This window comes from Saimiri boliviensis, chromosome 14 (assembly GCF_048565385.1).
Source record: "Saimiri boliviensis isolate mSaiBol1 chromosome 14, mSaiBol1.pri, whole genome shotgun sequence".
Lineage (NCBI taxonomy): Eukaryota > Metazoa > Chordata > Mammalia > Primates > Cebidae > Saimiri > Saimiri boliviensis.
The window spans coordinates 28,576,484-28,601,448 of record NC_133462.1 but is presented as its reverse complement, the minus strand read 5'-3'; the positions used below and the strand labels follow the sequence as shown (position 1 = coordinate 28,601,448).

At 52.6% G+C, this 24,965-nt stretch overlaps 2 protein-coding genes across 7 annotated transcripts in view; one reads left to right on the top strand and one right to left on the bottom strand.

The window, feature by feature from the left end:
* Nucleotides 1-4,013, bottom strand: part of SUGP2 (SURP and G-patch domain containing 2) — a 45,233-nt gene extending 41,220 nt beyond the window's left edge. For 3 of the 6 annotated variants that reach the window (XM_074384356.1, XM_074384357.1, XM_074384358.1), the window contains exons 1-2: nt 2,581-3,289; nt 1,042-1,173 (exon numbers count right to left, since the gene is read on the bottom strand). In XM_074384356.1, the coding sequence (XP_074240457.1) occupies nt 1,042-1,173; nt 2,581-2,689 (241 nt within the window). In that variant the 5' untranslated portion in view covers nt 2,690-3,289. Of the gene's footprint in view, nt 1-1,041; nt 1,174-2,580; nt 3,290-3,502 lie in introns of those variants that run through there. The other 3 variants (XM_074384359.1, XM_074384360.1, XM_039465443.2) reach the window with 2 other exon arrangements.
* A 76-nt stretch (nt 4,014-4,089) lies between these two features.
* ARMC6 (armadillo repeat containing 6) lies at nt 4,090-24,484 on the top strand. Its single transcript, XM_074384361.1, has 8 exons — nt 4,090-4,302; nt 11,572-11,737; nt 12,868-12,950; nt 17,712-18,285; nt 20,698-20,843; nt 21,794-21,925; nt 22,314-22,451; nt 24,177-24,484. The coding sequence occupies exons 2-8, from the start codon at nt 11,617-11,619 to the stop codon at nt 24,387-24,389; spliced, it is 1,407 nt and encodes a 468-aa protein (XP_074240462.1). The 5' UTR covers nt 4,090-4,302; nt 11,572-11,616; the 3' UTR covers nt 24,390-24,484.
* Nucleotides 24,485-24,965: the final 481 nt, after the last annotated feature.

Below are 24,965 nucleotides of genomic sequence, written 5' to 3'. Positions count from 1 at the left end.
GAGCCCAGGAGTTGAAGACCAGCCTGAAAAACACAGCAAGATCCCATATCTATTTTACAAAAACAAAACTGGGCTGGGCTCGGTGGTTCATGCCTATAATCCCAGTACTTTGGGAGGCCGAGGAGAGCAGATCACCTGAGGTCAGGAGTTCAAGACCAGCCTGGCCAATGTGGTAAAACCTCATCTCTACTACAAATACAAAAATCAGCCGTGCGTGGTGGTGTGTGCCTGTAATCCCAGCTACTCAAGTGGCTGAGGCAAGAGAATGGTTTGAACCCAGGAAGCAGAGGTTGGAGTGAGCTGAGATCCTGTTATTGTGCTCCAGCCTGGGCAACAAGAGCAAAACTCCATCTCAAAACAAACAAAAACTGTCCTGAGGTGGGTTGGGGAGAAGCTCCAGATATCTGCATAATGATGACTGACATATAAAAACCTTATCTCCTGACCAGGTGCAGTGGCTCATGCCTATAATTCTACACTCTGGGAGGCAGAGACGAAAGGATGGCTTAAGCCTAAGAGTTCAAGGTTGCAGTGAGCTATACCTGCACCATTGCACTTCAGCCTGGGGGACAGAGTGAGACCATGTCTCAAAAACTAAACCAAACCAAAATATAAACCATTATCTGGGCTGGGCATGGTTGCTTACGTCTGTAATCCCTGCAGGGAATTGAAACCAGCCTGGCCAACATGGTGAAACCTCATCTCTACTAAAAATGCATAAAAACAGTTGGGCGTGGTGGTGGATGCGTGTAATCCCAGCTACTTGATTGGCTGAGACAGGAGAATTGCCTGAACCCAGGAGGCGGAGGTTGCAGTGAGGCAAGATCATGCCATTGCATTCTAGCCTGGGCAACAGAGTGAGATTCCATCTCAAACACAAACACACATGCACACAGACACAAAAATATCTCCTCCTAAATAAGGAAAGCAATGATGTAAGTATCAGAAGTAGTATTGTTTGTCCAAGGTATTGAACTCTTCCTGCCCTGGCCCTAAGATACACCCTCACCAAAACAACAACAAAACACTACTTCATTTTACCTTGAGCTTTGAACTGAAGAGTGTCGCTTACAGCCTCACCACTGGCATCCACGTGGTATCGTTTGGCTTTTTCTTGTAACACAGCATCAAAAGTCTCCTGTGTAATTCGTCTGGCTGCCATGTTATTTTGCCCTATGGTGAGAGAGAAAAAAACACACTAAGAGTAACATCTTGGGGCTAGGCGAGGTGGCTCATGCCTGTAATCCGAGCACTTTGCGAGATCGAGACAGGCATATCGCCTGAGCTCAGGAGTTCCAGACCAGCTGGGCAACATGGCGAAACCTTGCCTCTACTTAAATACAAAAAATTCAGCCTGGGTGTGGTGGTTCACACCTGTAATCTCAGCACTTTGGGAGGCTGAGGTGGGCAGATCACTTAAGGTCAGGAGTTCCAAGAACAGCCTGGCCAATATGGCAAAACCCCGTCTCTACTAAAAATACAAAAATTAGCAAGGCATGGCGGTACGCACTTGTAATCCCAGCTACTTGGGAGGGTGATGCAAGAGAACTGCTTGAACCCGGGAGGCAGAGTTTGCAGTGAGCCTAGATCACGCCACTGCACTCCAGCCTGGGTGACAGAGTGAGACTCCGTCTCAGAAAAAAAAATCGCCAGGCACAGTGGCATGTGCCTGTAATCCCAAATACTCAGGAGGATGAGGCATGAGAATTGCTTGAATCCAGGAAGTAGAGTTTGCAGTAAACTGAGATCATGCCACTGCACTCCAGACTGGGAGACAGAGCGAAACTCTGTCTCAAGGGAAAAAAAAAAAGAATGACAACTGTGCGTTCACAGAATCTGCTCTATTTCGCCTAATCCTCGAAGTAAGGAGGCAGTAATCTATAATCCTCGCATGGTACTTCAGAGGCAGGCTGGAATTTTTTTTTTTTTTTTTTTTTTTTTTTTTTTTTAGTAGATACAGGGTTTTGCCAGGTTGGCCAGGCTGATCTCGAACTCCTGACCTCTAGCGATCCACTTGCTTTGGTTGGACCCTTTTAAGGGGGGGCCTCTGCCCTCACGAAGTTCACAGTTGTAAACTGGCTGAAAACGAGCAAGACAAATCTTCTCTGAGCCCATCTCCTCAGAAGCCCTTAAAAGCAGCTCTGTAAAAGCAGTCCTATCTGCTGGAGGAAGGTGTCAACCGACACACATAACTGAACATAGCAGAGTAGGAAGGGTGGGACCACAACCCTCAAATCGTGGTTAGGAAAGAAGGGATCATTCTTTTTCCTTTTTGGAGATTTTTCTCTGTTGCCAGGCTGGAGTGCAGTGGCACGAACTCGGCTCACTGCAACCTCCGCCTCCCAGGCTCAGGCGATTCTCCTGCCTCAGTCTCCCGAGTGGCTGGGATTACAGGCGACTGCCACCGCACCCGGCTAATTTTTATATTTTAGGTAGAGATGGGGTTTCACAATGTTGGCCAGGCTGGTCTTGAATTCCTGACCTCAAGTGATCCACCCAATTCGGCCTCCAAAAGTGCTGGGATTACAGGCATGAGCCACTGCGCCTAGCCCAGGATGGCTCTTTTCCCATTTTACAAACCTGGCAGGGCACAGAGGCTCTGAGAATTTCCTTCCTTTTTAAAGAAGCCTCTCGACAGCTGAGTGGCGGGACCTCCAACGAGTGACAATGAATTAGTGACAGAGTTCATTTTGCACCATCTCGCAACCACCCACTGACGAGGCGGGTCCTGTTATGAATGACATTAGGATGTGGAGGCAAAGGGAGACACACTCGGCCACCCACTCAAGATCAGCCAGCCCAGACTTGAACTTGGTGAAGAGGGTATTCATGCATCCAAAGCCCCGAAGAATGAGTAAAAAATTAAGAGGCAACATTTAGGGGTCCAGGGGCTGCATCCTTAACCATCAAGATACCGGCCTCGCAAAAACCTCTACCTTCAAGAAGCAGTCTGTAGGGTCGATTTCCCATCACGACCACCCCCTCGTCCCATCCTCCAGCCCTTTTCCTGGGGCGCCCCCTCGTTCTCTGCTAGAGAAGAGCAGGGGTCCTGGGTCAGGTGACCCAGGTTCAAATCACACGATCCTAAGCTTTCTGTGCCTCCGTTTCCCCAACTATGGAATGGGCAGCTAGTAAACGGGCTGCTATGGGGGCTGAACCGGTTCGAAAGAGAGGAAGGGCCCGATGCAGCGCTGGGCGCCGTTAAATCCTCACGACCGGGGGTCACCCAGAGTTCGGGAGGAATGAATGAACGACTGAACCAATGTGCCTTTCTAGACGCGGCCCGCCGTCTCCCCGCGTCTGAGGGCGAGGAAATGGGGGCGCCGGGCCCCGGAGGCCGCAGCCAGTCACCCAGGCCAACCCAGCTGGGACGCGGCCACCACCGCAGCCAGAGGGCCGAGCCTGCGACGCCATGACGGAGCCCGGGGCGGGCCCCCGAGGCCGAGTCCGTGCCTCCCACCCCGGGACCCACCCACCGACGACGCCAGGGCCCGGGCCTCACCCCGAGACCACCGCGCGCGGAGCCGCCCCCGCCGCCGCCTTAGGCTCCTCACCCGCCGCCGCCGCCGCCGCGCGAGGCGGGGACATGCAAATGAACCAACGGTCTCCGCAGCGCCGCGCCGCGCAGGCGCAAGCCGCCGCCGAGTCCTGGTGCGCAGGCGTGGGCCGCCGCTGCCGGGCTCTTCTGCGCAAGCGCGCTGCCCGCTTCTTCTGGGCGGACGCTCCGGAGGCAATAAATTTCCCTCTGGGGAGCGGGGCGGCAACCACAGTGAGCCTCCCGGAAAGGGAGGCAAAGATGCCACCGTCGCGCACCAGGTGGCCTAGTTGGCTTTACCTTGGTTCGCAATCGCCCTTAGTTACCTCGTGAGCCGTTCACGGGGCTCAGGCAGGCCGACGGAGGGTGCCACAGCGCCTGCGCGCGTACGGCGGCCGGAAGGGCTAGAGGCGGTGCCCTGGGTGACGGCCGTGCGCCCCTCCTTTCCCCACGTGGCCGCGAAGACCGGGTGAGAAGCGGCGGCCGCCGAGCCCTGTCGCGCGGGGAGTCGGGGTGCCGCGGGGTCCGGCTGGCGCAATCCTCGGAGACCTGGTTTCGGGGGAAATGAATGAATTTTACGGAAGCCGCGTGGGGACAAAATCCGCGGCTTCCCTGGCCTTTGTTTTCTTTTCATTCATTTTATTCATTCAGCACCTGTGTACTGAGTGCCTGCTGCTTGTCGGGCCCCGTCCTAGGCAGTGGGGGCAAGGAGGCTACAGGGTGCAAACAAATAAATGAGTGAATGAACAATGTCGCTGTAGATACAGGTAATGGTGTACTAATAATGTTAAGAGTGACGGGACGGGAGAGCAGGGGCTGCTGTTTACCTACAAGTGGTTTTGAAGGTTGTCTCTTAAGTGCTGGGAAGAATGAGAAACAGGCGGGGAAGAGCAGGTTGGAAGGCTTAGGTAGAGAAAGTGCCAATAAGGAGACTGGGTTTTGTTCTGAGAGACTTGGGAAGCCACTACTGGGTTTTGAGCAGGTGAATGAGGTGGTGTCAAGGCTCTGGGAGTGACAGGGGAGGCTGGTGATTGAACCAGAGTGGTTGTGGCTGGTACAGGAAGATGTGAATAGTCTTTTTTTTTTTTTTTTTTTTTTTTCTTTTTGAGACAGAGTCTTGCTCTGTTGCCCAGGCTGGAGTGCAGTGGCGTGATCTTGGCTCACTGCAACCTCCACCTTCCAGGTTCGAGGGATTCCCCTTCCTCAGCCACCTGAGTAGCTGGGACTACAGGTGTGCACCACCGCATCCGGCTACATTTTGTATTTTTTAGTAGAGAGAGGGTTTCTCCCTGTTGCCCAGGCAGGTCTCAAACTCCTGGCCTCAGGTGATCTGCCCACCTCACCCTGCAAAATGCTGGGATTACAGGCGTGAGCCACCATGCCCCGCCCTCCTCATTAATTTTTTTTCTTTTCAAACAGCCCTGCTGTCGCCCAGACTGGAATGCAGTGGCAAGGTGTCTGCTCACCGAAACCTCCGCTCCCCGGGTTCAAGCGATTCTCCTGCCTCAGCCTGGCTAATTTTTTGTATTTTCAGTAGAGACAGGCTTTCCCTATGTTGGCCAGGATGGTCTTAAACTCTTGACCTCAAGTGATCTACCCACCTCAGCATCCCAAAGCGCTAAGCTTATAGGCATGAGCCACCCCACCTGCCAGCACACTTTGCTACAGGAGCAGAACCTGGCTGAGAGAGGGAACCTGGCTGCCAGTTAGGGGCCTTACCTTCCGTTTCACCCTCAGCATGCCCTGATGGATCATAGGGGCTGGTAATTGTGTTTCCCCCTTTTAGCCTGGGCTGTTCTCCAGGTAATTCTCACTTGGCCATCCCTGGACACCATCTTACGTGTTCCAAATCTGTACTTTCCTCCCCCAACCCAGCCCTATGCAAGTCTTAGGGGACCTTGGAGGACTTGGCTCAGGGGTGGTCACAGAGCCAGACCTCCCCAACTCAGTTAGCTCAGAAGTGGGTTGAAGGGAGAGTTTGCGGGTTGGGGAGCAGAGGCCAGAGAGCATGGGCTCTCTCTGAGTGGCCAGGAAAGGCAGCCACCTGGAAGGGCTGGTGGACGCTCCGCAGAGGACCGAGAATCTGAAGTATTTGAGACAGGTGTCAATCAATTTAGAAAGCCTGGCCGGGCACGGTGGCTCAGGCCTGTAATCCCAACACTTTGGGAGGCTGAGGCAGGCGGATCACAAGGTCAGGAGTTTGAGACCAGCCTGGCCAACATGGCGGAACACCCGTCTCTACTAAAAAAAAAAAATAGAAAAATTAGCCAGGCATGGTGATGCGTGCCTGGAATCCCAGCTACTCAGGAGGCTGAGGCAGGAGAATCGCTTGAACCCAGGAGGCAGAGGTTGCAGTGAGCCAAGATTGTGCCACTGCACTCCAGCCTGAGCAACAGAGACTCCATCTCAAAAAAAAAAAAAAAAAAAAAAAAGAGAAAAAAGAAAGCAAGCTTATTTTGCTAAGGTTAAGGATAGGTTCATGACCTCAGGAGGTCTCAGCATTTGTCTCAGGTAAGCTGAGGGATGACTTTCTGTCCTGCACCTGTGAACATCAGCTCTCAATTTACATTGCCAGGGTGAAATTCAGCAGAACTGTTTTCGAGTAAGGATACTGAGGGCCACAGGGCATTTCCGGGCCTGGCCGGGGTGGTGGGAGTATCTCCTACTCCTCTCTCCCCACTGAGAAGCTCTTTACATTTCTCCTCCTTCACCTTTGACCTCGGAAATCCATAGCAGCCCTTAAAGAGCTCCCTTCTGGGGGAGAAAGGAGAAGGGCCTGTCTGCAAAGGAGATGGGACTCCTGCATAAACTTGCTGAGTTGCCTCTTAAGCAACAAAAAGAACAAATAGCTAACATTTATTGAGTTCCTACTCTGTCCACATCCTGTTCTGAGGAATTTATAGGAGTTGGCTGAATTTTTCACTACTGGCTTATGAGGTAGATTCTGTGTTTATCTCTGTTTGACACATGAGGAAATAGTGGATCTGGCTGGGCACGGTGGCTCACGCCTGTAATCCCAGCAAGTTGGGAGGGCAAGACGGGCAGATCACCTGAGGTCAGGAGTTCGAGACCAGCATGGCCAACATGGTGAAACATCATCTCTACTAAAAATACAGAAATCAGCCGGGCGTGGTGGCATGTATCTGTAGTCCCAGCTACTTGGAGGCTGAGGTTGCAGTGAGCCAAGATTGCACCACTGCCTTCTAACCTGGGCGACAGAGCGAGACTCCATCTCAAAAAAAAAAAAAAAAAAAAAAAGTGGAGGGCCTGGGCACTGGGTTCTGCATGCTGGCTGGGAGCCAGTCCTCCCCACTTTAGGCAGTATGCAGTGTGCAGTGGGCATTTGCAGGGACACCTCCCATGCCACTGCCTGAAAAGAGAAGTGTGGGCCAGAGTGACCTTTTTTTTCTTTTCTTTGTTTTTTGAGACAAGATCTCACTTTGTCACACAGGCTAGAGTGCAGGGGCACAGTTTCTGCTCACTGCAGCCTTGACCTCCCCAGGCTCCCACCTCAGCCTCCCAAACAGTGGAACTACAGGTCCGCGCTACCACACATGGCTAATTTTTGTACTTTTTGTAGAGACAGAGTTTCGCCATGTGCCCAAGTTGGTCTCAAACTCCTGGCCTCAAGTGATCCTCCCACCTCGGCCTCTCAAAGTGCAGGCCACCATGACTGGCCTTAAGTGGAAACTTGATAATCAATTCTAGGATGGAAACTTGGTATTACTGCAATAAACAAGGTGGACATATTAAAACAATTAAAATTTAAAAAGTTGTTAACGTCTGTTAGGCTCTGGGCCTAAGGCCTGTTCTTCCCTTTGTTCCAAAAGGACGGTGGCAAATGTTAAGTGTTTTGTTTTGTTTTGTGCTTAAGACAGAGTCTGACTCTGTTGTCCAGGCTGGAGGGCTATGGCGTGATCTTGGCTCACTGCAACCTCCACCTCCTGGGTTCATGCATTTCTCTTGCCTCAGCCTCCTGAGTAGCTGGGATTACTGATGTGCACTGCCTCGCCCAGCTAATTTTTGTGTTTTTAGAGAAACAGGGTTTCACCATGTTGGTCAGGCTGGTCTTGAACTCCTGACCTCATGACCCACCCACCTCAGCTTCCCAAAGTGCTGGGATTACAGGCGTGAGCCACTGCATCCAGCCAACATTGGGTGTTAATGATCCACTTGCACCCTGTGAAGACCTTCTTATTAAGATCGTCTGCAGCAGGGGTCCCCAGCCCCTGGGTCATGGACCCATACTGGTCCAGTGGTCCGTGACCTGTTAGGGCCTGGGCCGCACAGCAGGAGGTAAGCACAGGGTAAGTGAGCAAAGCTTCCTCTGTATTTACAGTGAGTCCCCATCACTTGCATTATACCTGATCTCCACCTCTTATCAGCTCAGCAACGCGAAATTCTCATAGGAGCATGAACCCCGCTGTGAACGCACATGCCAGGGATCTAGGTTCTGGGCTTCTAATGAGAATCTAATGCCTGATCTGTCATTGCCTCCCATCACCCCCAAGATGGGACTGTCTAGTTGCCAGAGGACAAGCTGAGGGCTTCCACTGATCCTACATTACAGTGAGTTGTAGAATTATTTCATTATATATTACAATGTAATAATAATAGAAATAAAGTGCACAATAAATGTAATGAGCTTGAACCATCCCGAAACCATCCCCACCCTAGCCCCACCATATCCACGGAAAAACTGTCTTCCGTGAAACCGGTCCCTTAGGCTAAAAAGGTTGGGACCGCTGATCTACAGGGTTGGAAGAGAATTGCACAAGGATTTGGTGTTCTTAGCTAGAGTATTGATTGATTTATTTATTTTTATTTTTATTTATTTATTTTTTAAAGATGGGGTTTCACCATGATGGCCAGGCTGGTCTTGAACTCCTGACCTCAGGTGATCCACCCACCTCAGCCTCCCAAAGTGCCAGGATTACAGGCGTGAGCCACCGCACCCAGCTGTGAGAGTTTTATCTTAATTCTGTGTCCCGTCCCCAACTGTCAGGGGGGAAGGTACTGTCCAAGGTTAATGGGTCATCTAAGTGCTGATACCTGTCCACTGGTTTCTAGGGTATACATGTACTGGGTTTTACTTGTTTATTTATTTTTTAGACGGAGTCTTGCTCTTGTTGCCCAGGCTAGAGTGCTGTGGCACGATCTCAGCTCACTGCAACCTCCACCTCCTAGGTTCAAGCCATTCTCTTGCCTCAGCCTCCTGAGTAGCTGAGATTACAGGCGCCCCACTGCTTTTTGTATATTTAGTAGAGATGGGTTTTGCCATGTTGGCCAGGCTGTTCTTGAGCTCCTGATCTCAGGTGATCTGCCTGCCTTGGCCTCCCAAAGTGTTGGGATTACAGGTGTGAGCCAGCGCACCTGGCCTTACTTGTATATTTTTATTTTATAAGGGGGTTTGTGTGTACACACACACACACACACACACTTTTTTTTTTTTTTGAAACAGAGTTTGCTTTCTGTGTGTGTGGATTTGCCTGTTCTAGACATTCCATATCATTGGAATTGTGCAATATGAGGCCTTTTATTTCCGGCTTCTTTGATGAGGCATCATGTTTTGAGGTCCTTCCTCATTGTAGCATGAGTCAGCATCTCATTCCTTTTTCTGGCTGTGTAATATTCCTCTGTGCACATGGACCATTTTGTTTATCCATTCATCTATTGATAGACTCCCTCTCCTTTTCTTTGTTCTTTTGACTGATTTGTTGAAAACTCTGAGTGTTTGTCCTGTAGTTGACATTCTCTTCCCGAGTTGGGATATTGCAGATCACATGCCCATGGTGTTGGTCAGGGTGTCAGAGCTGTGCCGTGCAATACCATAGTCACTCATCATGTATGGCTGTTTACATTAAAATAAAATAAAATAAAATGACACCCTCAGTTCCTCAGCCTCACTGCCACACTTCAGCTGTGTGATAGATAGCCACAGAGGCCAATGGCTGCTGTACTAGGCAGTACAGATACAGAACATTTCATCGTGGCAGGAAGTGGCCTGAATGCATGGTCAGATTCAGGTTTGAAATTCAGGTTTTGAGATCAGATTCGGGCACGCTGACTTCACAGGTGCCTTTTGCTGTTGGTCAGGAGGTAGGCGTTGGCTGGTTTCTCTTTTGATGACAGCAGTAGACACAGTCCTGTCCACCCCTTGTCAGGCTCCCATCAGTTTTATAGCTGATGTTTTGCGTCTTCTGAGTTCATTATCTGATTGTCTCCTGTCTTGGCTAATCGGCTGGAATCGGAAGCAGAACTTTTCTTCATTCTCTTTCTATAACCTGGGATCCATTTGTACAAGGGGGGCAGGTTAAATGCTAGATTCTTTTTTTTTTTTTTTTTTTGAGACAGAGTTTCGCTCTTGTTACGCAGGCTGGAGTGCAATGGCGCGATCTCGGCTCACCGCAACCTCCACCTCCTGGGTTCAGGCAGTTCTCCTGTCTCAACCTCCTGAGTAGCTGGAATTACAGGCATGCGCCACCATGCCCAGCTGATTTTTTGTATTTTTAATAGAGGTGGGGTTTCACCATGTTGACCAGGTTGGTCTCGATCTCTTGACCTCGTGATCCACCCGCCTCGGCCTCCCAAAGTGCTGGGATTACAGGCTTGAGCCACCGTGCCCGGCCTTTTTTTGTATTTTTAGTAGAGACGGGGTTCCACCATGTTGACCAGGATGGTCTCGATCTCTTAACCTCGTGATCCACCCGCCTCGGCCTCCCACAGTGCTGGGATACAGGCTTGAGCCACCGCGCCTGGCCTTTCTGTTTGCTTAAGAGAAAATACATGATGAGTTTGTATTGATATTTCCATTTCAAATATAGGAGTTCTGAGATTTTTTTTCTCAACTTTATTGAGGCATAGTATGTACTTTTTTTTGAGACTCTATCTGGAGTGCGGTGATATGATCTCAGCTCACTGCAACCTCCGCCTCCTGGGTTCAAGCCATTCTCCTGCCTCAGCCTCCTGAGTAGCTGGGATCACAGGTGCCTGTCACCACACCTCGCTCATTTTTTTTTGAGACGATAATGTTTACATTATACAACTTGATTTTTATATGCAGGCAGATTGTGAAATACCTCAATCGACAGTTACCTTTTTCTTTTTTGTGGTGAGAACCCTTAAGATCTACCCTCTTAGCAAATTTCAAGTATACAATACAATGTTGTTAATTATGGGGAGTTCTGAGTTTTCACTTCCTTGATTTTATGATGTTAGAATCTTTTTTTTTTCCTTTTTGAATCAGGGTCTTGCTCTGTTGCCCAGATTGGAGTGCAGTGGTACAATCTCGGCTGACTGTAACGTCGGCCTCCCAGGCTCAAGCCATTCTCCAACCTCAGCCTCCTGAGTAGCTGGGACTCCAGGTGTGTGCCACCACACCCAGCTAATTTTTATTTTTATTTTGGTAAAGACAGAGTTTCAGAGTTTCGCCATGTTGTCCAGGCTGGTCTCGAACTCCTGGGCTCAAGTATCCTCCTGCCTCGACCTCCCAAAGTGTTGGGCTTACAGGCATTGATACCCTGTGCCCAGCCAGAAGCTTTTTTCTTCCATGCTGATTCCTAATAATAATCATTATTATTTGCTACATTCGTAGTAGTTTTAGAATAACATTACTTGTATCACTATATTAAAGATCCACCTTTCTTAGATAAAATACAGTAAACTCTGTGTTCTTTTCTGCACTTTATTTTTTCGAGACAGAGTCTCACTCTGTGGCCCAGGCTGGAGTGCACTAGTGTGATCATGGCTCACTGCAGCCTTGACCTCCCAGGCTCAAGTGATCCTCCCGCCTCGGCCTCTTCGAGTGCTGGGATTATAGGCTAAGCCACCACACCTGGCCTGTTCTGTATTTGTGGAAGCTCTAGGGAAGTAGGGATATCACCCTTTCCTGTGATCTAGGTGGGAGGAATTTCTCCAGGATGGTTGCAGGGCTCTGGTTCCTGGTAGATGCTTCCTAAGTGGCGCTTTCACGGTGGCCAGGCCCTGTCGTTCCTGCTCACCCTTGAGGTAGCTCTCTCTGTGCCCTAACTTCTCAGCTCCGGAGCACCTATCGGTTGCATGCCAGCATCAGTGCAGGGAAGATGGCATCTAAGCGCATCGCCCAGGAGACCTTTGATGCAGCTGTGCGTGAGAACATCGAGGAGTTTGCGATGGGACCAGAGGAGGCGGTGAAAGAGGCCGTGGAGCAGTTTGAGTCGCAAGGTAGGGTGGTGTGACTGCCACCCGCCATCCATGGCTCTTAGATGCAAGAGCGATGCAAGGGTCCTGCCGCCTTCTGGGGACTGCCACATGCCTGGCACAGAAACCAGGCACCCACTAGGCCTTGTCCCCTCCAGGCTGTGCCCAAGGCAGGCTGGTTATCCTGCTCCCACCTCTCACACGCCCTCTCTGTCCCTGCCTCCACCTCGCCCAGATATTCACGGGCTGGATTCTTCTCATGGGTCTCATTTGGTCACTTCCTTGAAGAGGCTTTCCCTGATGCTGGCCTGGGAAACAGGGCTCCTGCCTCCCTGCCCCACTCTACCCCATCTTGAGCTCCAGAGGCAGAAGCAGGTGTTGGTTACCAGCCTGTGGAAACAGGTGGCGTGTTGAAACCGGGCACGGAGGAGTGTGGCATGAGGGGCCGTTGGCAATGGTATGGGCAGGGTTAGGCGACCACCCCAGCACAACTTGCCATGGCAGAGACCCTGACCACAGGGAGCAGGAGCCCTGGGCAGGGGTCACCTGACAGGCGCTGGGCCCTGGGGCAGAGGCAGGGAGCTGGAAATGAACACCCCACACTCCCCTCCTCCAGTCCCCATGTCAAGTTCACTTCCGCATTGAACAAACCCAGGGTCCAGCCTCAGAGGTCGGCCTCCCGGGCACAGTGCGGTGTAGATCCTAGACAGGGGCCAGTGGGACAAGCAGAAGCATCCAGGATGGCAAGGGCTCCCTGTGGGGGTGCCAGCAGGGGCAGGAATCTGCCAGAACCAGGAGGGATGGGAGCCCCAAGGGAGAAGGCCATGGGGTCCCTCCCTCCCCCACCAAGCCCGCCAGGCAGCGTTGGCACCTTACCACACAGACATCATGGCCTATGGCGACAGCCGTGCGGGGCAGCGACCTCGCTAGCACTCTGCTCCCCTTGGCTGGCCCATGGCCCAGTGGCAGAAGCACTCAATACCTCCGACCTCCTGTGTTGATGTGGCTTGGGCGGGAATGGGCAGATGGGAGGCTTCTGGCTTGGGGTGGTCCCAGCAGAAGGGTCCTGAGGTGTGATTTCAGCACACCCACAGGGATGACAGCTGTCGCGTGCTTTCTGACCCCTGTGTGCTTACTCCCCTGGCGCCCAACAGGGGTTGATCTGAGCAACATCGTAAAGACGGTGCCTAAAGTCTCTGCAGATGGACCCCAGGAGCCCACGCATGACATCCTGCAGGTAGGAGTGCGCAGCCCACACAATAGGTCCCGCGTCACCTGTGTCGGGGGGCACCTCTGCCCTGTTTCCTGGATGGCAGAGTGCAGGCTCTGACGGTCAAGGCCTGCCCAGCGTGTCCAGGCAAGCTTGTTTGCAGCCAGGTTTCCCTGAGTCCATGTCTGAGGGTGGCGTGCCTTCTGATGCAGGGGACGCCAAGCTTCATAGGCGGGACGTACACTGAAATCCACTGGACGGCTTGCCTGTCCCTGGTGCTGGGAGCCCACAGTCAGGGACACTGCAGAGGGGCCTCTCTGGCTTCCCAGAGACAGATGGACAGGAGTCAGAGGACGAGACAGTGGGCTCACAGTAAGGCTGTCACTTACTGAGCACTGACTGTATACTGGCAGTTTCCAACCAGTCCGTTAGCACTGAAGCTCACCTGTGAGGTAGGTGGTGTCATTCCTGCCTTAGTGATGGGGAAACAGGCCAGGAGCTGGCACTTACCTCTCCAGAGACCCGACAAGGAAGGTAAAAGTTCACTGCTTTCCTTAAGGTCGCCCATCAGACTCTGTAGAACAGCGGAAGGCTCCGGTGTCTGAACCCGCTGTGGGCCTGGGTCTGTGCAGCTGCTTACTCCCTACCTTCCCAGTCACTGTTCAGACAGCGCGTGCAAGGCTGGGGTCTCCCCGTTGTACAGATGGGGACGTTGAGATCCAAAGAGAAAAAATGTCATTCACCCAGGAGCTGGAGGTGCAGTGATCGGGGAGGAAGCTGGAAGAGACAGCTCTGGGTATAAATCCACCTTGCCTAAGGCACGAGACTGACTTCTGTCTACTTCAGGGTCCTGGCCTCTCCTGGCTTGAGGAGGTCTTGTGAAAATTGTCTCGTTGTTGTTAGTTTGCCTTTCTTGTTTAATAAGGAATTTTTTTTTTTTGAGACAGAGTCTCGCTCTGTTGCCAGGCACCAGGCTGGAGTACAGTGGCGTAATCTCAGCTCACTGCAACCTCCGCCTCCTGGGTTCAAGCAATTCTCCTGCCTCAGCCTCCCGAGTAGCTGGGACTACAGGCGCATGCCACCACGCCCAGCTAATTTTTGTATTTTCAGTAGAGACAGAGTTTCACCATGTTGGCCAGGATGGTCTCGATCTCTTGACCTTGTGATCCACCTGCCTTGGCCTCCCAAAGTGCTGGGATTACAGGCTTGAGCCACCGCGCCCGGCCTAATAAGGATTAACTTATTTTATTAATTGTTTATTTTTTGAGACAAAGTCTCGCTCTGTCACCCAGGCTGGTGTGCAGTGGCTCAATCTCAGCCCACTCAGGCATGAGCCACCATGCGCAGCTAAGAATTTTATTTGTAGTTTACACATCCCTAACGTAGTGATTCCTTGTGAAAACTTGGTAGTTCTAACACCAGTACTGCCGCATTCTCAAAGGCATTTCTGTCAGGAGCTTTTCAAGTTTCTTGCAGGATTTCTGCTGAAATGGCACACTGCTGTTATGTAAAATATTCATAAAAACATTTACCGTTGTAACCATTTTTGTTTTGAGAGGAGTCTTGCACTGTTACCCAGGCTGTAGTGCAGTGGCGTGATCTTGGCTTACTGCAATCTCTACCTCCCGGGTTTAAGCAATTCTCCTACCTCAGTCTCCCAAGTAGCCAGGACTGCAGGCGTGTGCCACCACGCCCAGCTAATTTTGTATTTTTGGTAGAGATGGAGTTTCACTATGTTGGCCAGGATGGTCTCTTAAGCTCCTGATCTCGTGATCTGCCCACCTTGGCCTCCCAAAGTGTGGGGATTTCAGGCCGAGCCACTGTACCCGGCCCCATTGTAACCATTTTTTTTTTTTTGAGACGGAGTTTCGCTCGTTACCCAGGCTGGAGTGCAATGGCGCGATCTCGGCTCACCGCAACCTCCACCTCCTGGGTTCAGGCAATTCTCCTGCCTCAGCCTCCTGAGTAGCTGGGATTACAGGCACACGCCACCATGCCCAACTAATTTTTTGTATTTTTTTAGTAGAGACGGGGTTTCTCCATGTTGACCAGGATGGTCTCGATCTCTTGACCTCGTGATCCACCCGCCTCGGCCTCCCAAAGTGCTGGGATTACAGGCTTGAGCCACCACGCCCGGCCTGTAACCATTTTTAAATGTGTCAGTGTCATTAAGTACATTCATAATGTTGTGCAACCATCACGACCATCCATCTCATCTTGCAAAACTGAAGCAAACTCCTTATTCCTCTTCCCCTCAGCTCCTAGCAGCCACCATTCTACCTTCTGTTGCTGTAAATTTCACTACTCCGGGGACCTCATATAAATGAAATCACGGGGCGGGCGCCATGGCTCACATCTGTAATCGCAGCACTTTGGGAAGCTGAGGTGGATGGATCACTTTGAGATTAGGAGTTCGAGACCAGCCTGGCCAATGTGTGAAACCCCGTCTCCACTAAAGATACAAAAATTATCCAGGTGTGGTGGCTCTGCCTTAGTCCCAGCTACTCAGGAGGTTGAAGTGGGAGGGTTGCTTGAACCTGGGAGGTGGAGGTTGCAGTGAGCTGAGATGGCACCACTGCACTCCAGCCTGGGTTACAGAGGGAGACTCTATCTCAAAAAAATTTTATTTAATAAATGGAATCACAGTAATTGTCTTTTGATGACTGTTTTATTTCACTTAGCATAATATACTAAAGGTACGTCCACAGTATACTATGTGCCTGTATTAGTTTTGATTTTTTTTTTTTTTTTTTTTTGAGACAGAGTTTTGCTCTGTCACCCAGGCTAGAGTGTAATGGCATGATCTCAGCTCACTGCAATCTCCATCTTCTGGGTTCAAGTCATTCTCCTGCCTCAGCCTCCCAAGTAGCTGGGATTATAGGCACACACCACTGCTTCCAGCTAATTTTTTTTTTGTATTTTTAGTAGAGATGAGGTTTCACCATGTTGGCCAGGCTAGTCTTGAACTCCTGACCTCAGCTTCAAAAGTGCTGGGGTTACAGTCGTGAGCCACTGCACCCAGCCTACATGCCTGAATTTCTTCCCGTTTTAAGGTCGAATATGTTCCACTGTGTGAATGGTATTTGATTATTCATCTGTTGATGGACCACTTGGGTTGTGTCTACCTCTTGGCTCTCATGAATAATGCTGCTGTGAACATGGGTGTACAAGTATCTCCTTGAGACTTAGCTTTCTTTTTTTTCTGAGACGGAGTCTTGCTCTGTTTCCCAGGCTGGAGTGCAGTGGTGCAATCTTGGCTCACTGTAACCTCCACCACCCGGGTTCAAGCAATTCTTCTGCCTCAGCTTCCTGAGTGGCTGGAACAACAGGCATGCGCCACCATGCCCAGCTAATTTTTATTTTAGCAGAGCTGGGTTTTCATCACATTGGCCAGGCTGGTCTCGAGCCTTGACCTTGTGATCTGCCCACCTCAACCTCCCAAAGTGCTGGGATTACAGGCATGAGCCACCACACCCAGCCTGAGACTCTGCTCTCCGCTCTCAGTCAGCCTGAGACTCTGTTCCCCGGAAGTGGAACTGCCAGATCATACGGTAATTCTGTGTTTGATTTTCTTTTTTGCTCTGTGTGTTGCCCAGTCTGGTCTTCAACTTCTGGGCTCAAGCGATCCTCCTGCCTTGGCCTCCCAAAGTGTGGGGGTTATAGGCATGAGGCACCGCGCCTGGCTGTACGTCTGAATTCCATTTTTCCTAATGATTAGTGATATTGAGCATCTTTTCATGTGTTAGTGGCCATTCGTATATATTCTTTGTAGTAATGTCTATTCTAGTCATGCACTTTGATGTTAACTTATATATTTTTTTAGTTCGAATCCCATTTTAGCAAAAACATATTTTTTAAAATATCCTATTGCATTGTTACATACACTCAGGTCCACAAATCTGAGCTCAGTGAGGATTACCAGATAGGCTTCTTTGTTTCTCATGTTAGTCAATGCCAAATCAAAGCCCTGGGCTGGTGGTTTCTATAGAACTGCCCTGATTCAGTCTGGGTGCAATTAATCTCACAAGATCCAGGCTCACAGATTCATCTTTGGCTCATGCTGAAACATGTCCCATGGTCATGTAGTTGAATGGCAGCTAAATTTATCTGACCTGTTCAATGTGTTTTATTATTTTTTTCCCCAATGGCTTAGAGTCAATTTTGGGTAAATCAGCTCTCTGTACAGTGTAACTGCATTTGGCAGGTGCTCAGTAAATGTCTGTGGAGTGAATGAGAGAGATGAAAGAAGACATCAGGATGGGCATGTCTGGTGAATGTGGCTTTCTCCTTCCTTGGGGAGCTGAGCACTGATGGGTGTGCCAGTTTGTTACGGCCGTGTGACAAGCAACCCAAAACAACAGGCATCTTATTGCTTCTTGTGATTTTGCCTGGTTGGGCTCAGCTGGACGGTTCTTCTGATGGTATTGCTTGGGGCCTCTTGATAGCAGGTGGGGCGGGAATGTTTAATATGTCAGCATTTATATGTGCAATCCCTCTGTAAGGACACTGAGTTGTCTGGGTGGTTGGGTGTGTGTGTGTGTGTGTGTGTGTGTGTGTGTGTGTATGTGTGTGTGTATGTGTGTGTGAATCTTCACCCTATGGCCTCTGAAACTCAAAGCTCCTAGAAGCACAGGTCTGGAAATGCCAGAGCTATAACTGGCCCCACCTCACTTCCACTGCAGGCCCAGATTGCAGGGGAGGGAATCTTGCAGGGATCCAGACACTGTTGCTGTGACCCTGGGCTCCTCTTGCCTGAGCTGACACTGAGGTTTCTCCCATGTCTCCTAGACACTCAGCGACCTACAGGAGTCTGTGGCCAGCTCTCGCCCCCAGGAAGTGTCAGCACACCTCACCCGCTTCTGCGACCAGTGCAAGCAGGACAAGGCCCGCTGCTTCCTCGCAGCCCAGAAAGGGGCCTACCCCACCATCTTTGCTGCCTGGAAGCTGGCCACTGCAAGTGACCAGGGCCTTCTGCTCCAGTCTCTCAGTGCCCTGTCGGTGCTGACTGATGGCCAGCCAGACCTCCTGGACAACCAGGGCCTGCAGCTCCTGGTGGCCACGCTGGCCCAGAATGCTGACGAGGCCGACCTGACCTGCTCTGGGATCCGCTGTGTACGTCATGCTTGCCTGAAACATGAACAGAATCGGCAAGACCTGGTGAAAGCTGGCGTGCTGCCCCTGCTGACTGGCGCCATTGTCCGTCATGGCCACCATGCCAACGTGGTCAGAGAGGCCTGCTGGGCCCTGCGTGTCATGACCTTCGATGACGACATGCGTATGTCCATTAGCCACGCCCACAACCACGCCAAGATGATTGTGCAGGAGAACGGAGGCTTGAAGGTGCTGATTGAAGCCACCAAAGGTAGGAGTTAGGGGTCAACACAAGCCAGTGAATGCAGGTGGGCAGGCCAGCTGTGACCAGAGTTGGGAGTCAGCGCTCAGGACCGCTTCGGGCACGGCAGGCTCCAGGCTCCACTCGCCTCTTGGGTTAGAGCCACCTGCAATGGCAGCCCTCGTGAAGAATGTCCTCATGCTTTCTAGCCTGGAGAATTCCAGGCCAGCACTCATGGGCCAGGAACAGGTGACAGTCCCATTTCTGGAGCTGTCCAGGGATAGGGCTTACTGTGTCCAAATCCAGAGACAGAGAGGGGAAGGGGGAGCTCCCGAGAGAAATAAGAGGACTCGGGGAGGCTGACTGGCATGCGCCGTGGCAGTCTCAGATGGACGTGTACACACGTGATCATATTCAGCCACAGATCCTTAGGCACATTCATGTATCTGGCTCCAGGGTGACCCGCCCTGGGAGGTAACAGTGCTGACTGTGAGACCCTTAAGCTTCTGTCCCCACCCCTACCCCCATCCCATCCACTGAACCAATCAGAAAAGTCCTGATTTGGGGACCAGCACACAGAAGGTGTCAGAGGGATGAGTTCTCCTTTCCTGCCTGCCCCGTGGCTCTGGGTCTGTGGCCGTGCCTGTGGGGGGGGTTCTGGCTCTGTCTGCTGAGGAGGTTGGCCCACCTCAGTCTCCCTTCCATACCTCCAGCAGGTCTGAAAATGGGTCCTGACCATCTGCAAAGTCAGGCTGCTTTTCTGGGAGGTGGCTCGCACCTTTCTCGTTTTATTTATAGGAGCTCCAATCAGGTTTCTACCAGAGAGACAGGATGTGTATCTATGAAGGGATTTTTTGGTAAGAAATGGGTTCATGGCCGGTCACGGTGGCTCATACCTGTAGTCCCAGCACTTTGGGAGGCTGAGGTGGGCGGATTACAAAGTTAGGAGTGCAAGACCAACCTGATCAACCTGGTGAAACCCTGTCCCTAATTAAAAAAAAAAAAAAAAAAAAAAAAAGCCGGGTGCAGTGGCTCACGCCTGTAATCCCAGCACTTTGGGAGGCCGAGGTGGGTGGATCACGAGGTCAAGAGATCAAGACCATCCTGGTCAACATGGTGAAACCCCGTCTCTACTAAAAATACAAAAAATTAGCTGGGCATGGTGGTGCGTGCCTGTAATCCCAGCTACTCAGGAGGCTGAGGCAGGAGAATTGCCCGAACCCAGGAGGCGGAGGTTGCAGTGAGCCGAGATCGCACCATTGCACTCCAGCCTGGGTAACAAGAGCAAAACTCCTTTTCAAAACTCAAAAAAAAAAAAAAGGAATGGGCTTGTGCAGTTGTGGGCTGGCAAGTCGGTATTCCATAGGGCAGGCCAGAAATTCCCGGGCAGTCCACTTCTCGGGCAAACTCCTCCGTTTGCTTCCAAGGACTTCAGCTGATTGAATGAGTCCTGTTCACATTGATCAAGGTCAATGCAACTGGGTGTGGTGGCTCACGCCTGTAATGCCAGCACCTTATGAGGCTGAGGTGGAAGGATTGTTTGGGCCCAGGAGTTCAAGACCAGCCTGGGCAACAGGACGAAACCACTTCTGGATCTGTAAAAATACAAAAATTGCCAGGCAGGGGGGTGTGCTCCTGTAGTCTCAGCTACTTGAGAGGCTGACGCATGAGGATCACTTGAGCCCAGGAAGCAGAAGTGGTGGTGAGCCGAGATCACGCCACTGCACTCCAGCCTGGGCGACAGAGGGAGACTGCATCTCAGTAATAGTAATAATGATAATAATAATAATAAAAGATAGCTGATTGTGGATGGTAACCATGTGGACAGAATACCTCCACGGCAGCACCTAGGTTGGCATTGGGTGGAACTGGAGGGGCTACAGGTGGCCACAGGAACCGACTGTCACAGAGGCCTGTGTAGATGCAGGACCTTAGCCCTTTTGGCCTGAGTGCCGCTTCTGCTTCCTGGTGCAGCGCCTCTGAGCTCCATCTGTGGCCTCTGTGTTCAGTTTTGCGCACGTCAGCCTGGTCCGTATGTGTCCCTTTATGGTTTTGGAGTTTTCTGTTGCACTTAGGAAAACCATTCCTACCCTATGATCATAAAAATAGTCAGATGTCTTTTTTTTTTCTTTTCTTTTTTTTAGCGCTATTACGATTTTCTTTTTTTAGGTGAGACCATCAGTTGGTGTGGTATTTTTTTAGGGCATGATGGAAGGAAGCGGGTGGAGGGGCACATTCTCAAGTTGTCCCAGCAGCCAGCAGGGGGCACTGCAGGCCCAGGCAGCCCCTGGTGTTTTTCCTGGGGCCTTCCTGGTCCCGGTGGCCACCCCAGTAGGCAGAAGGGCTGAACTCTTCCAGTGGAGCAGGGTCCCCACCAAACCAGAGTGCCCTGTGGCTGGTTCTTCCCGCCCCCCCCACCACTGCCTCCTCCTGTCCCTGCAGCGTTCCTGGATAATCCTGGCATCCTGAGCGAGCTCTGTGGAACCCTGTCCCGCCTGGCTGTCCGCAACGAGTTCTGCCAGGAGGTCGTCGACCTCGGAGGCCTGAGCATCCTGGTGTCCCTGCTGGCTGACTGCAGTGACCACCAGGTAGGGGTTCAGAGTCGCGTTTGGGTGGGAAGCCCCCCTGGCCCAGTGCACACTGTCCCTCTGGGCCCCAGTCAGCCGACGAGCCACACTCAGAACAAGCTGGCCCTGCCTGCCAATCTCGGAACCAAGGTGCAATTTTTCTTTTCACCGACCCAAGGCCAGTGAAGATCGAGGGGGAAACAAGCCCTCCTGCCCTCCCTTACTGTCCTTTGTACCAGGCAAAGGATGCTGGGAGGCACAGGGTGTCAGCCAAGACTGGGATACTTGGGTTAGTTCCCAAACCTCTCTGCCTCAGTTTCCCTATCTGCAGAATAGGGCAGGGTCCTCTATTCACCACTCTATTTAGCAGCCCATTATCAAGCCCTGTGCCATGTGCCCTCCCACAGCAGGGAGCGAACCAACAGGTGCCTCCCTGTCCAGCTGCAGCTGCAGGAAAGCCCCCAGGGGTGCCATGGTCCTGCACCTCCAGGCCCAGCTGGTGACGTCAGCCAGCCTCCTTCTGTGCAGGTGGCTGGAAGCTAAATGGGAACCAACTTCAGCAAATGAAGGGATGCATTTTGCCCTGTACTCCTGGGCAGTCGGGGGCGGGGGGGGGCGCCCTCAGCTTCCCCATCAAGGGGATCAGCGGTCCCAATAGCATTTCATCCACTCCCCTCAGTGCAGGATGCTTAGTGCCCACCCTGAGTCTGTGGCCATGGCCAGGGGGACCCTGTGCTCTGTCGGCCGGCCTGAGTCACATGCCCCCTCCGCCCCCGTGGGGCTGGGGGATTGAGTCACCTAGATGGTACTGTTTGGACACAGGCGGCCTGAGCCACAGGCATCTGTCACCCCTTCTCATTGGAGTCACACCCTGCAGTCACACCATACCTGGTGGTCAAACAGCAAACAGCCTCAGATTCTCCCACAATCCAGCAGCCTGGCTGGGATGACCGGGCCTGTCCCTCATGCAGGAGCTCGTGAAACAGTTGCTGAGCGCCCTGCGAGCCATCGCGGGCAACGACGACGTCAAGGACGCCATCGTCCATGCTGGCGGGATGGAGTCCATTGTGGCTGCCATGACCCGGCACCTGGCCAGCCCCCAGGTACCCACCTCAGGGGCACACAGAGTAGCTGGGCGGTGGCTGGCGTCCCGGTTCCATTTCTGTATCTGCATGAAGATCTATTCCCCTGCAGGGCCAGGGCAGGGCGGGTGAAGGTCGCGGGCGTTGGCTCTCAAGTGGTGACCTGCGTGTGCATGAATCGGGGTGTCCTGGAGTTATCACCAGCACCCTGCAAAGATGTGCCGGGGGCTAGTGCCCTTGTCACCCCGATATTTGTGTCACGCTGCCATTGTGCTGTTACTAAACAGGAGCTGCCGGAGACCCACGGAGGGGAGGCTGCAGGGCGTTCACCAGTGTTGGTGGCTACAGTGGGATGTTGGGGACAGGTCTGTCCACTGCATCTCCACCTTCCTGTGACTGTCCCCTGCAGGTGTGTGAGCAGAGCTGCGCGGCTCTGAGCGTCCTGGCCCTGCGTAAGCCCAACAACAGCTGCATCATCGTGGAGGGTGGCGGGGTTGTGGCAGCGCTGCAGGCCATGAAGATGCATCCGAAGGCGGCCGGAGTGCAGGTGGGCAGGGCATGGGATGGGGGCGGGCGGGCTGGGGCGGAGTGTACAGATAGGTGCAGAGGGCGCATGGGAGCAGGTGTGGCGTGCGGGTGGTGATGGAGCAAAGGCTCAGTCCCTGTCTGTCCCCATCCCTGTCCCTGCCACAGCCGAGCCCCACAGGGCCGGCTTCCTTCCTATCTTCCAAAATGTGCTGAATTCTGCCTGCAGCTGTCTCCTTTTCTGCCTCTGTTTTTCTGCATTTAATTTCCTTTTGGGGGGAGGGAGGAGTTTGGAGGGGCTTTCTGGTGAAACCCCAGAAAGAAAGTTGTAACACTTAATCTCCTTTCTTTTCTTTGAGACAGTCTTACTCTGTCACCTAGGCTGGAGTGCAGTGGTGCCGTCTCGGCACACCACAGTCTCCACCTCCCGGGTTCAAGCAATTCTCCTGTCTGTCTCTGGAGTAGCTGGGTTCACAGGCATGTGCCACCATGCCTGGCGAATTTTTGTATTTTTAGTAGAGACAAGGTTTCACCATGTTGTCCAGGCTGGTCTTGAACTCCTGACCTTAGGTGATCTGCCCACCTCTGCCTCCCAAAGTGCTAGGATTACAGGTGTGAGCCACCTCGCCCTTAATCGCCTATTTTTTTTTCAAGAAGCAGTCTTGCTCTGTCCCCCAGGCTGGAGTGCAGTGGCACGATCTTGGCTCACTGCAACCTCTGCCTCCTGGGTTCAAATGATTCTCCTGCCTCAGCCTCCTGAGTAGCTGGCATTACAGGCACACACCACCATGCCCGGCTAATTTTTGTATTCTCAGTAGAGACGGGGTCCCATGTTGGCCAGGCTGGTCTCAAACCCTTGATCTCGTGATCTAACCCCAAAGTGCTGGGATTACAGACGTGAGCCACCGCACTCCGCCAGTCTCCTTTCTTAACAGTCCCTGTAGAGAGATCTGTCGGGGAGGAGGTGGGGAAGTGCAGATAGGGATTTCAGAAAGGTTCCAGCCTCTCCTCGGGCTGCTGGTCTGAGTTCTGGGTGTGGGACACCCTGTCCACGCTTCCCTGGCTGAACCCAAGACTCCTCTTGCAGCTCCCGGGGCCATCCTCACCACCCCACTTCCAGCGTAGGGTCCTTGGACGCACCAGGCTGGGACCCACAGGGGGCCTTTGTTCTCGCTGGCTCTTACTCTGGGACACCGTCCCTTGGCTGGCCTGTCCCTTTGTCCACTTCTGGGCAGCTCCCCACTTCGCATGCGCTTTCCATCTGCTTTCCCACTGGTGGTGGGAACCACCCTGGGATGCTTCCAGGCAGCGCCCCGCACCCACCCACAACAGGTGCACAGGGCACGAATGTCCGCTGAACAGGTAGGGATGTAGTTGACAGGTGCCTGTGTACAAACACTCTCTTCTTGTGGCCTCCCTGCCCCCCTTGCCCTAGGGCCCCTTCTTGGCTCTGTGCCAGCCTCAGGGAATGTCAGACTCACCAACTCTGAGGCTGGGAGTTCATACCCAGAGAATTGATCCCAGAGCTACCCTGATCCTGTTTCCTTGCCTGGGAGTTGGGGGCCATTAGCCTCACCTCCTGGGGCTGCCAAGAGGGTAAAGTGAAGAGATGGGTCTAACTTGATACAGTATAGGCAGCTGCTGGATGTCTGCTGTTGTCAGGATCACCCCCATCTTGTTATGATGAAGACCCTGAGGTCAGAGTGGACCCCACCCCAAAGCTGCTCACAGCTGCTCTCTTCTCCAGAAACAGGCTTGTATGCTGATCCGAAACCTGGTGTCCCGTAGCCCGGCCTTCTCAAAGCCCATCCTGGACCTGGGGGCTGAGGAACTCATTACAAAGGCCCAGTCGAACCACCGCAGCTGTGAGGATGTGGCCAAGGCTGCCCTGCGGGACCTGGGTTGCCATGTGGAGTTCCAAGAACTGTGGACTGGCCAGAGGGGCCACCTGGCACCATGACCCCAGGCTCCGTCTGGGCTGCGACTCAGGAAAGGGGGTAGATCCATGTCCTCCACTGTCCCCCATTAGTTCCGTCCCCTTCACAGTGAGAAGTGTTTTCCGACAGGCCCTAGGTACAGGGTCAGCAGAGAGGGGAGCCTTGGGGGGCATCTACACAGAAGAAATCAGCCTCCACATCCCAGCCACTCCTGGGTCCCGGCCTCGCCCCTCAGCTAGCAGCACAGACATCACTGTGCTGCTCCTTCCCCCTAGCCCCATGCCCTACCAGAAGGGGCAAAGGGCACGTCCCATCGCTCACTGCCCTGCCTGAAATGTGGCAGCCACTGTGGGCCAGGCTCAGGGCAGGGCAGAGGATTCCGGCAGGGTCAGGCTGCCTGCTGCAGGTTCCTGCAGGCCTCTGCTCCTCGTTTTTCTCATCTGTAAAATGGGTCTCAGATGCCGTGCCCTGCCTGACCTCAGCTTGTCTCTCTGGGTCCTGGGCCAGCCAGGGTACCTGATAACTAAAAGTTCATTGAGTGAACAGTGGAGGGGCCTCTTCCAGAGCTCGGCTGGGCATGGGGCACCGCAGCGTCAGCG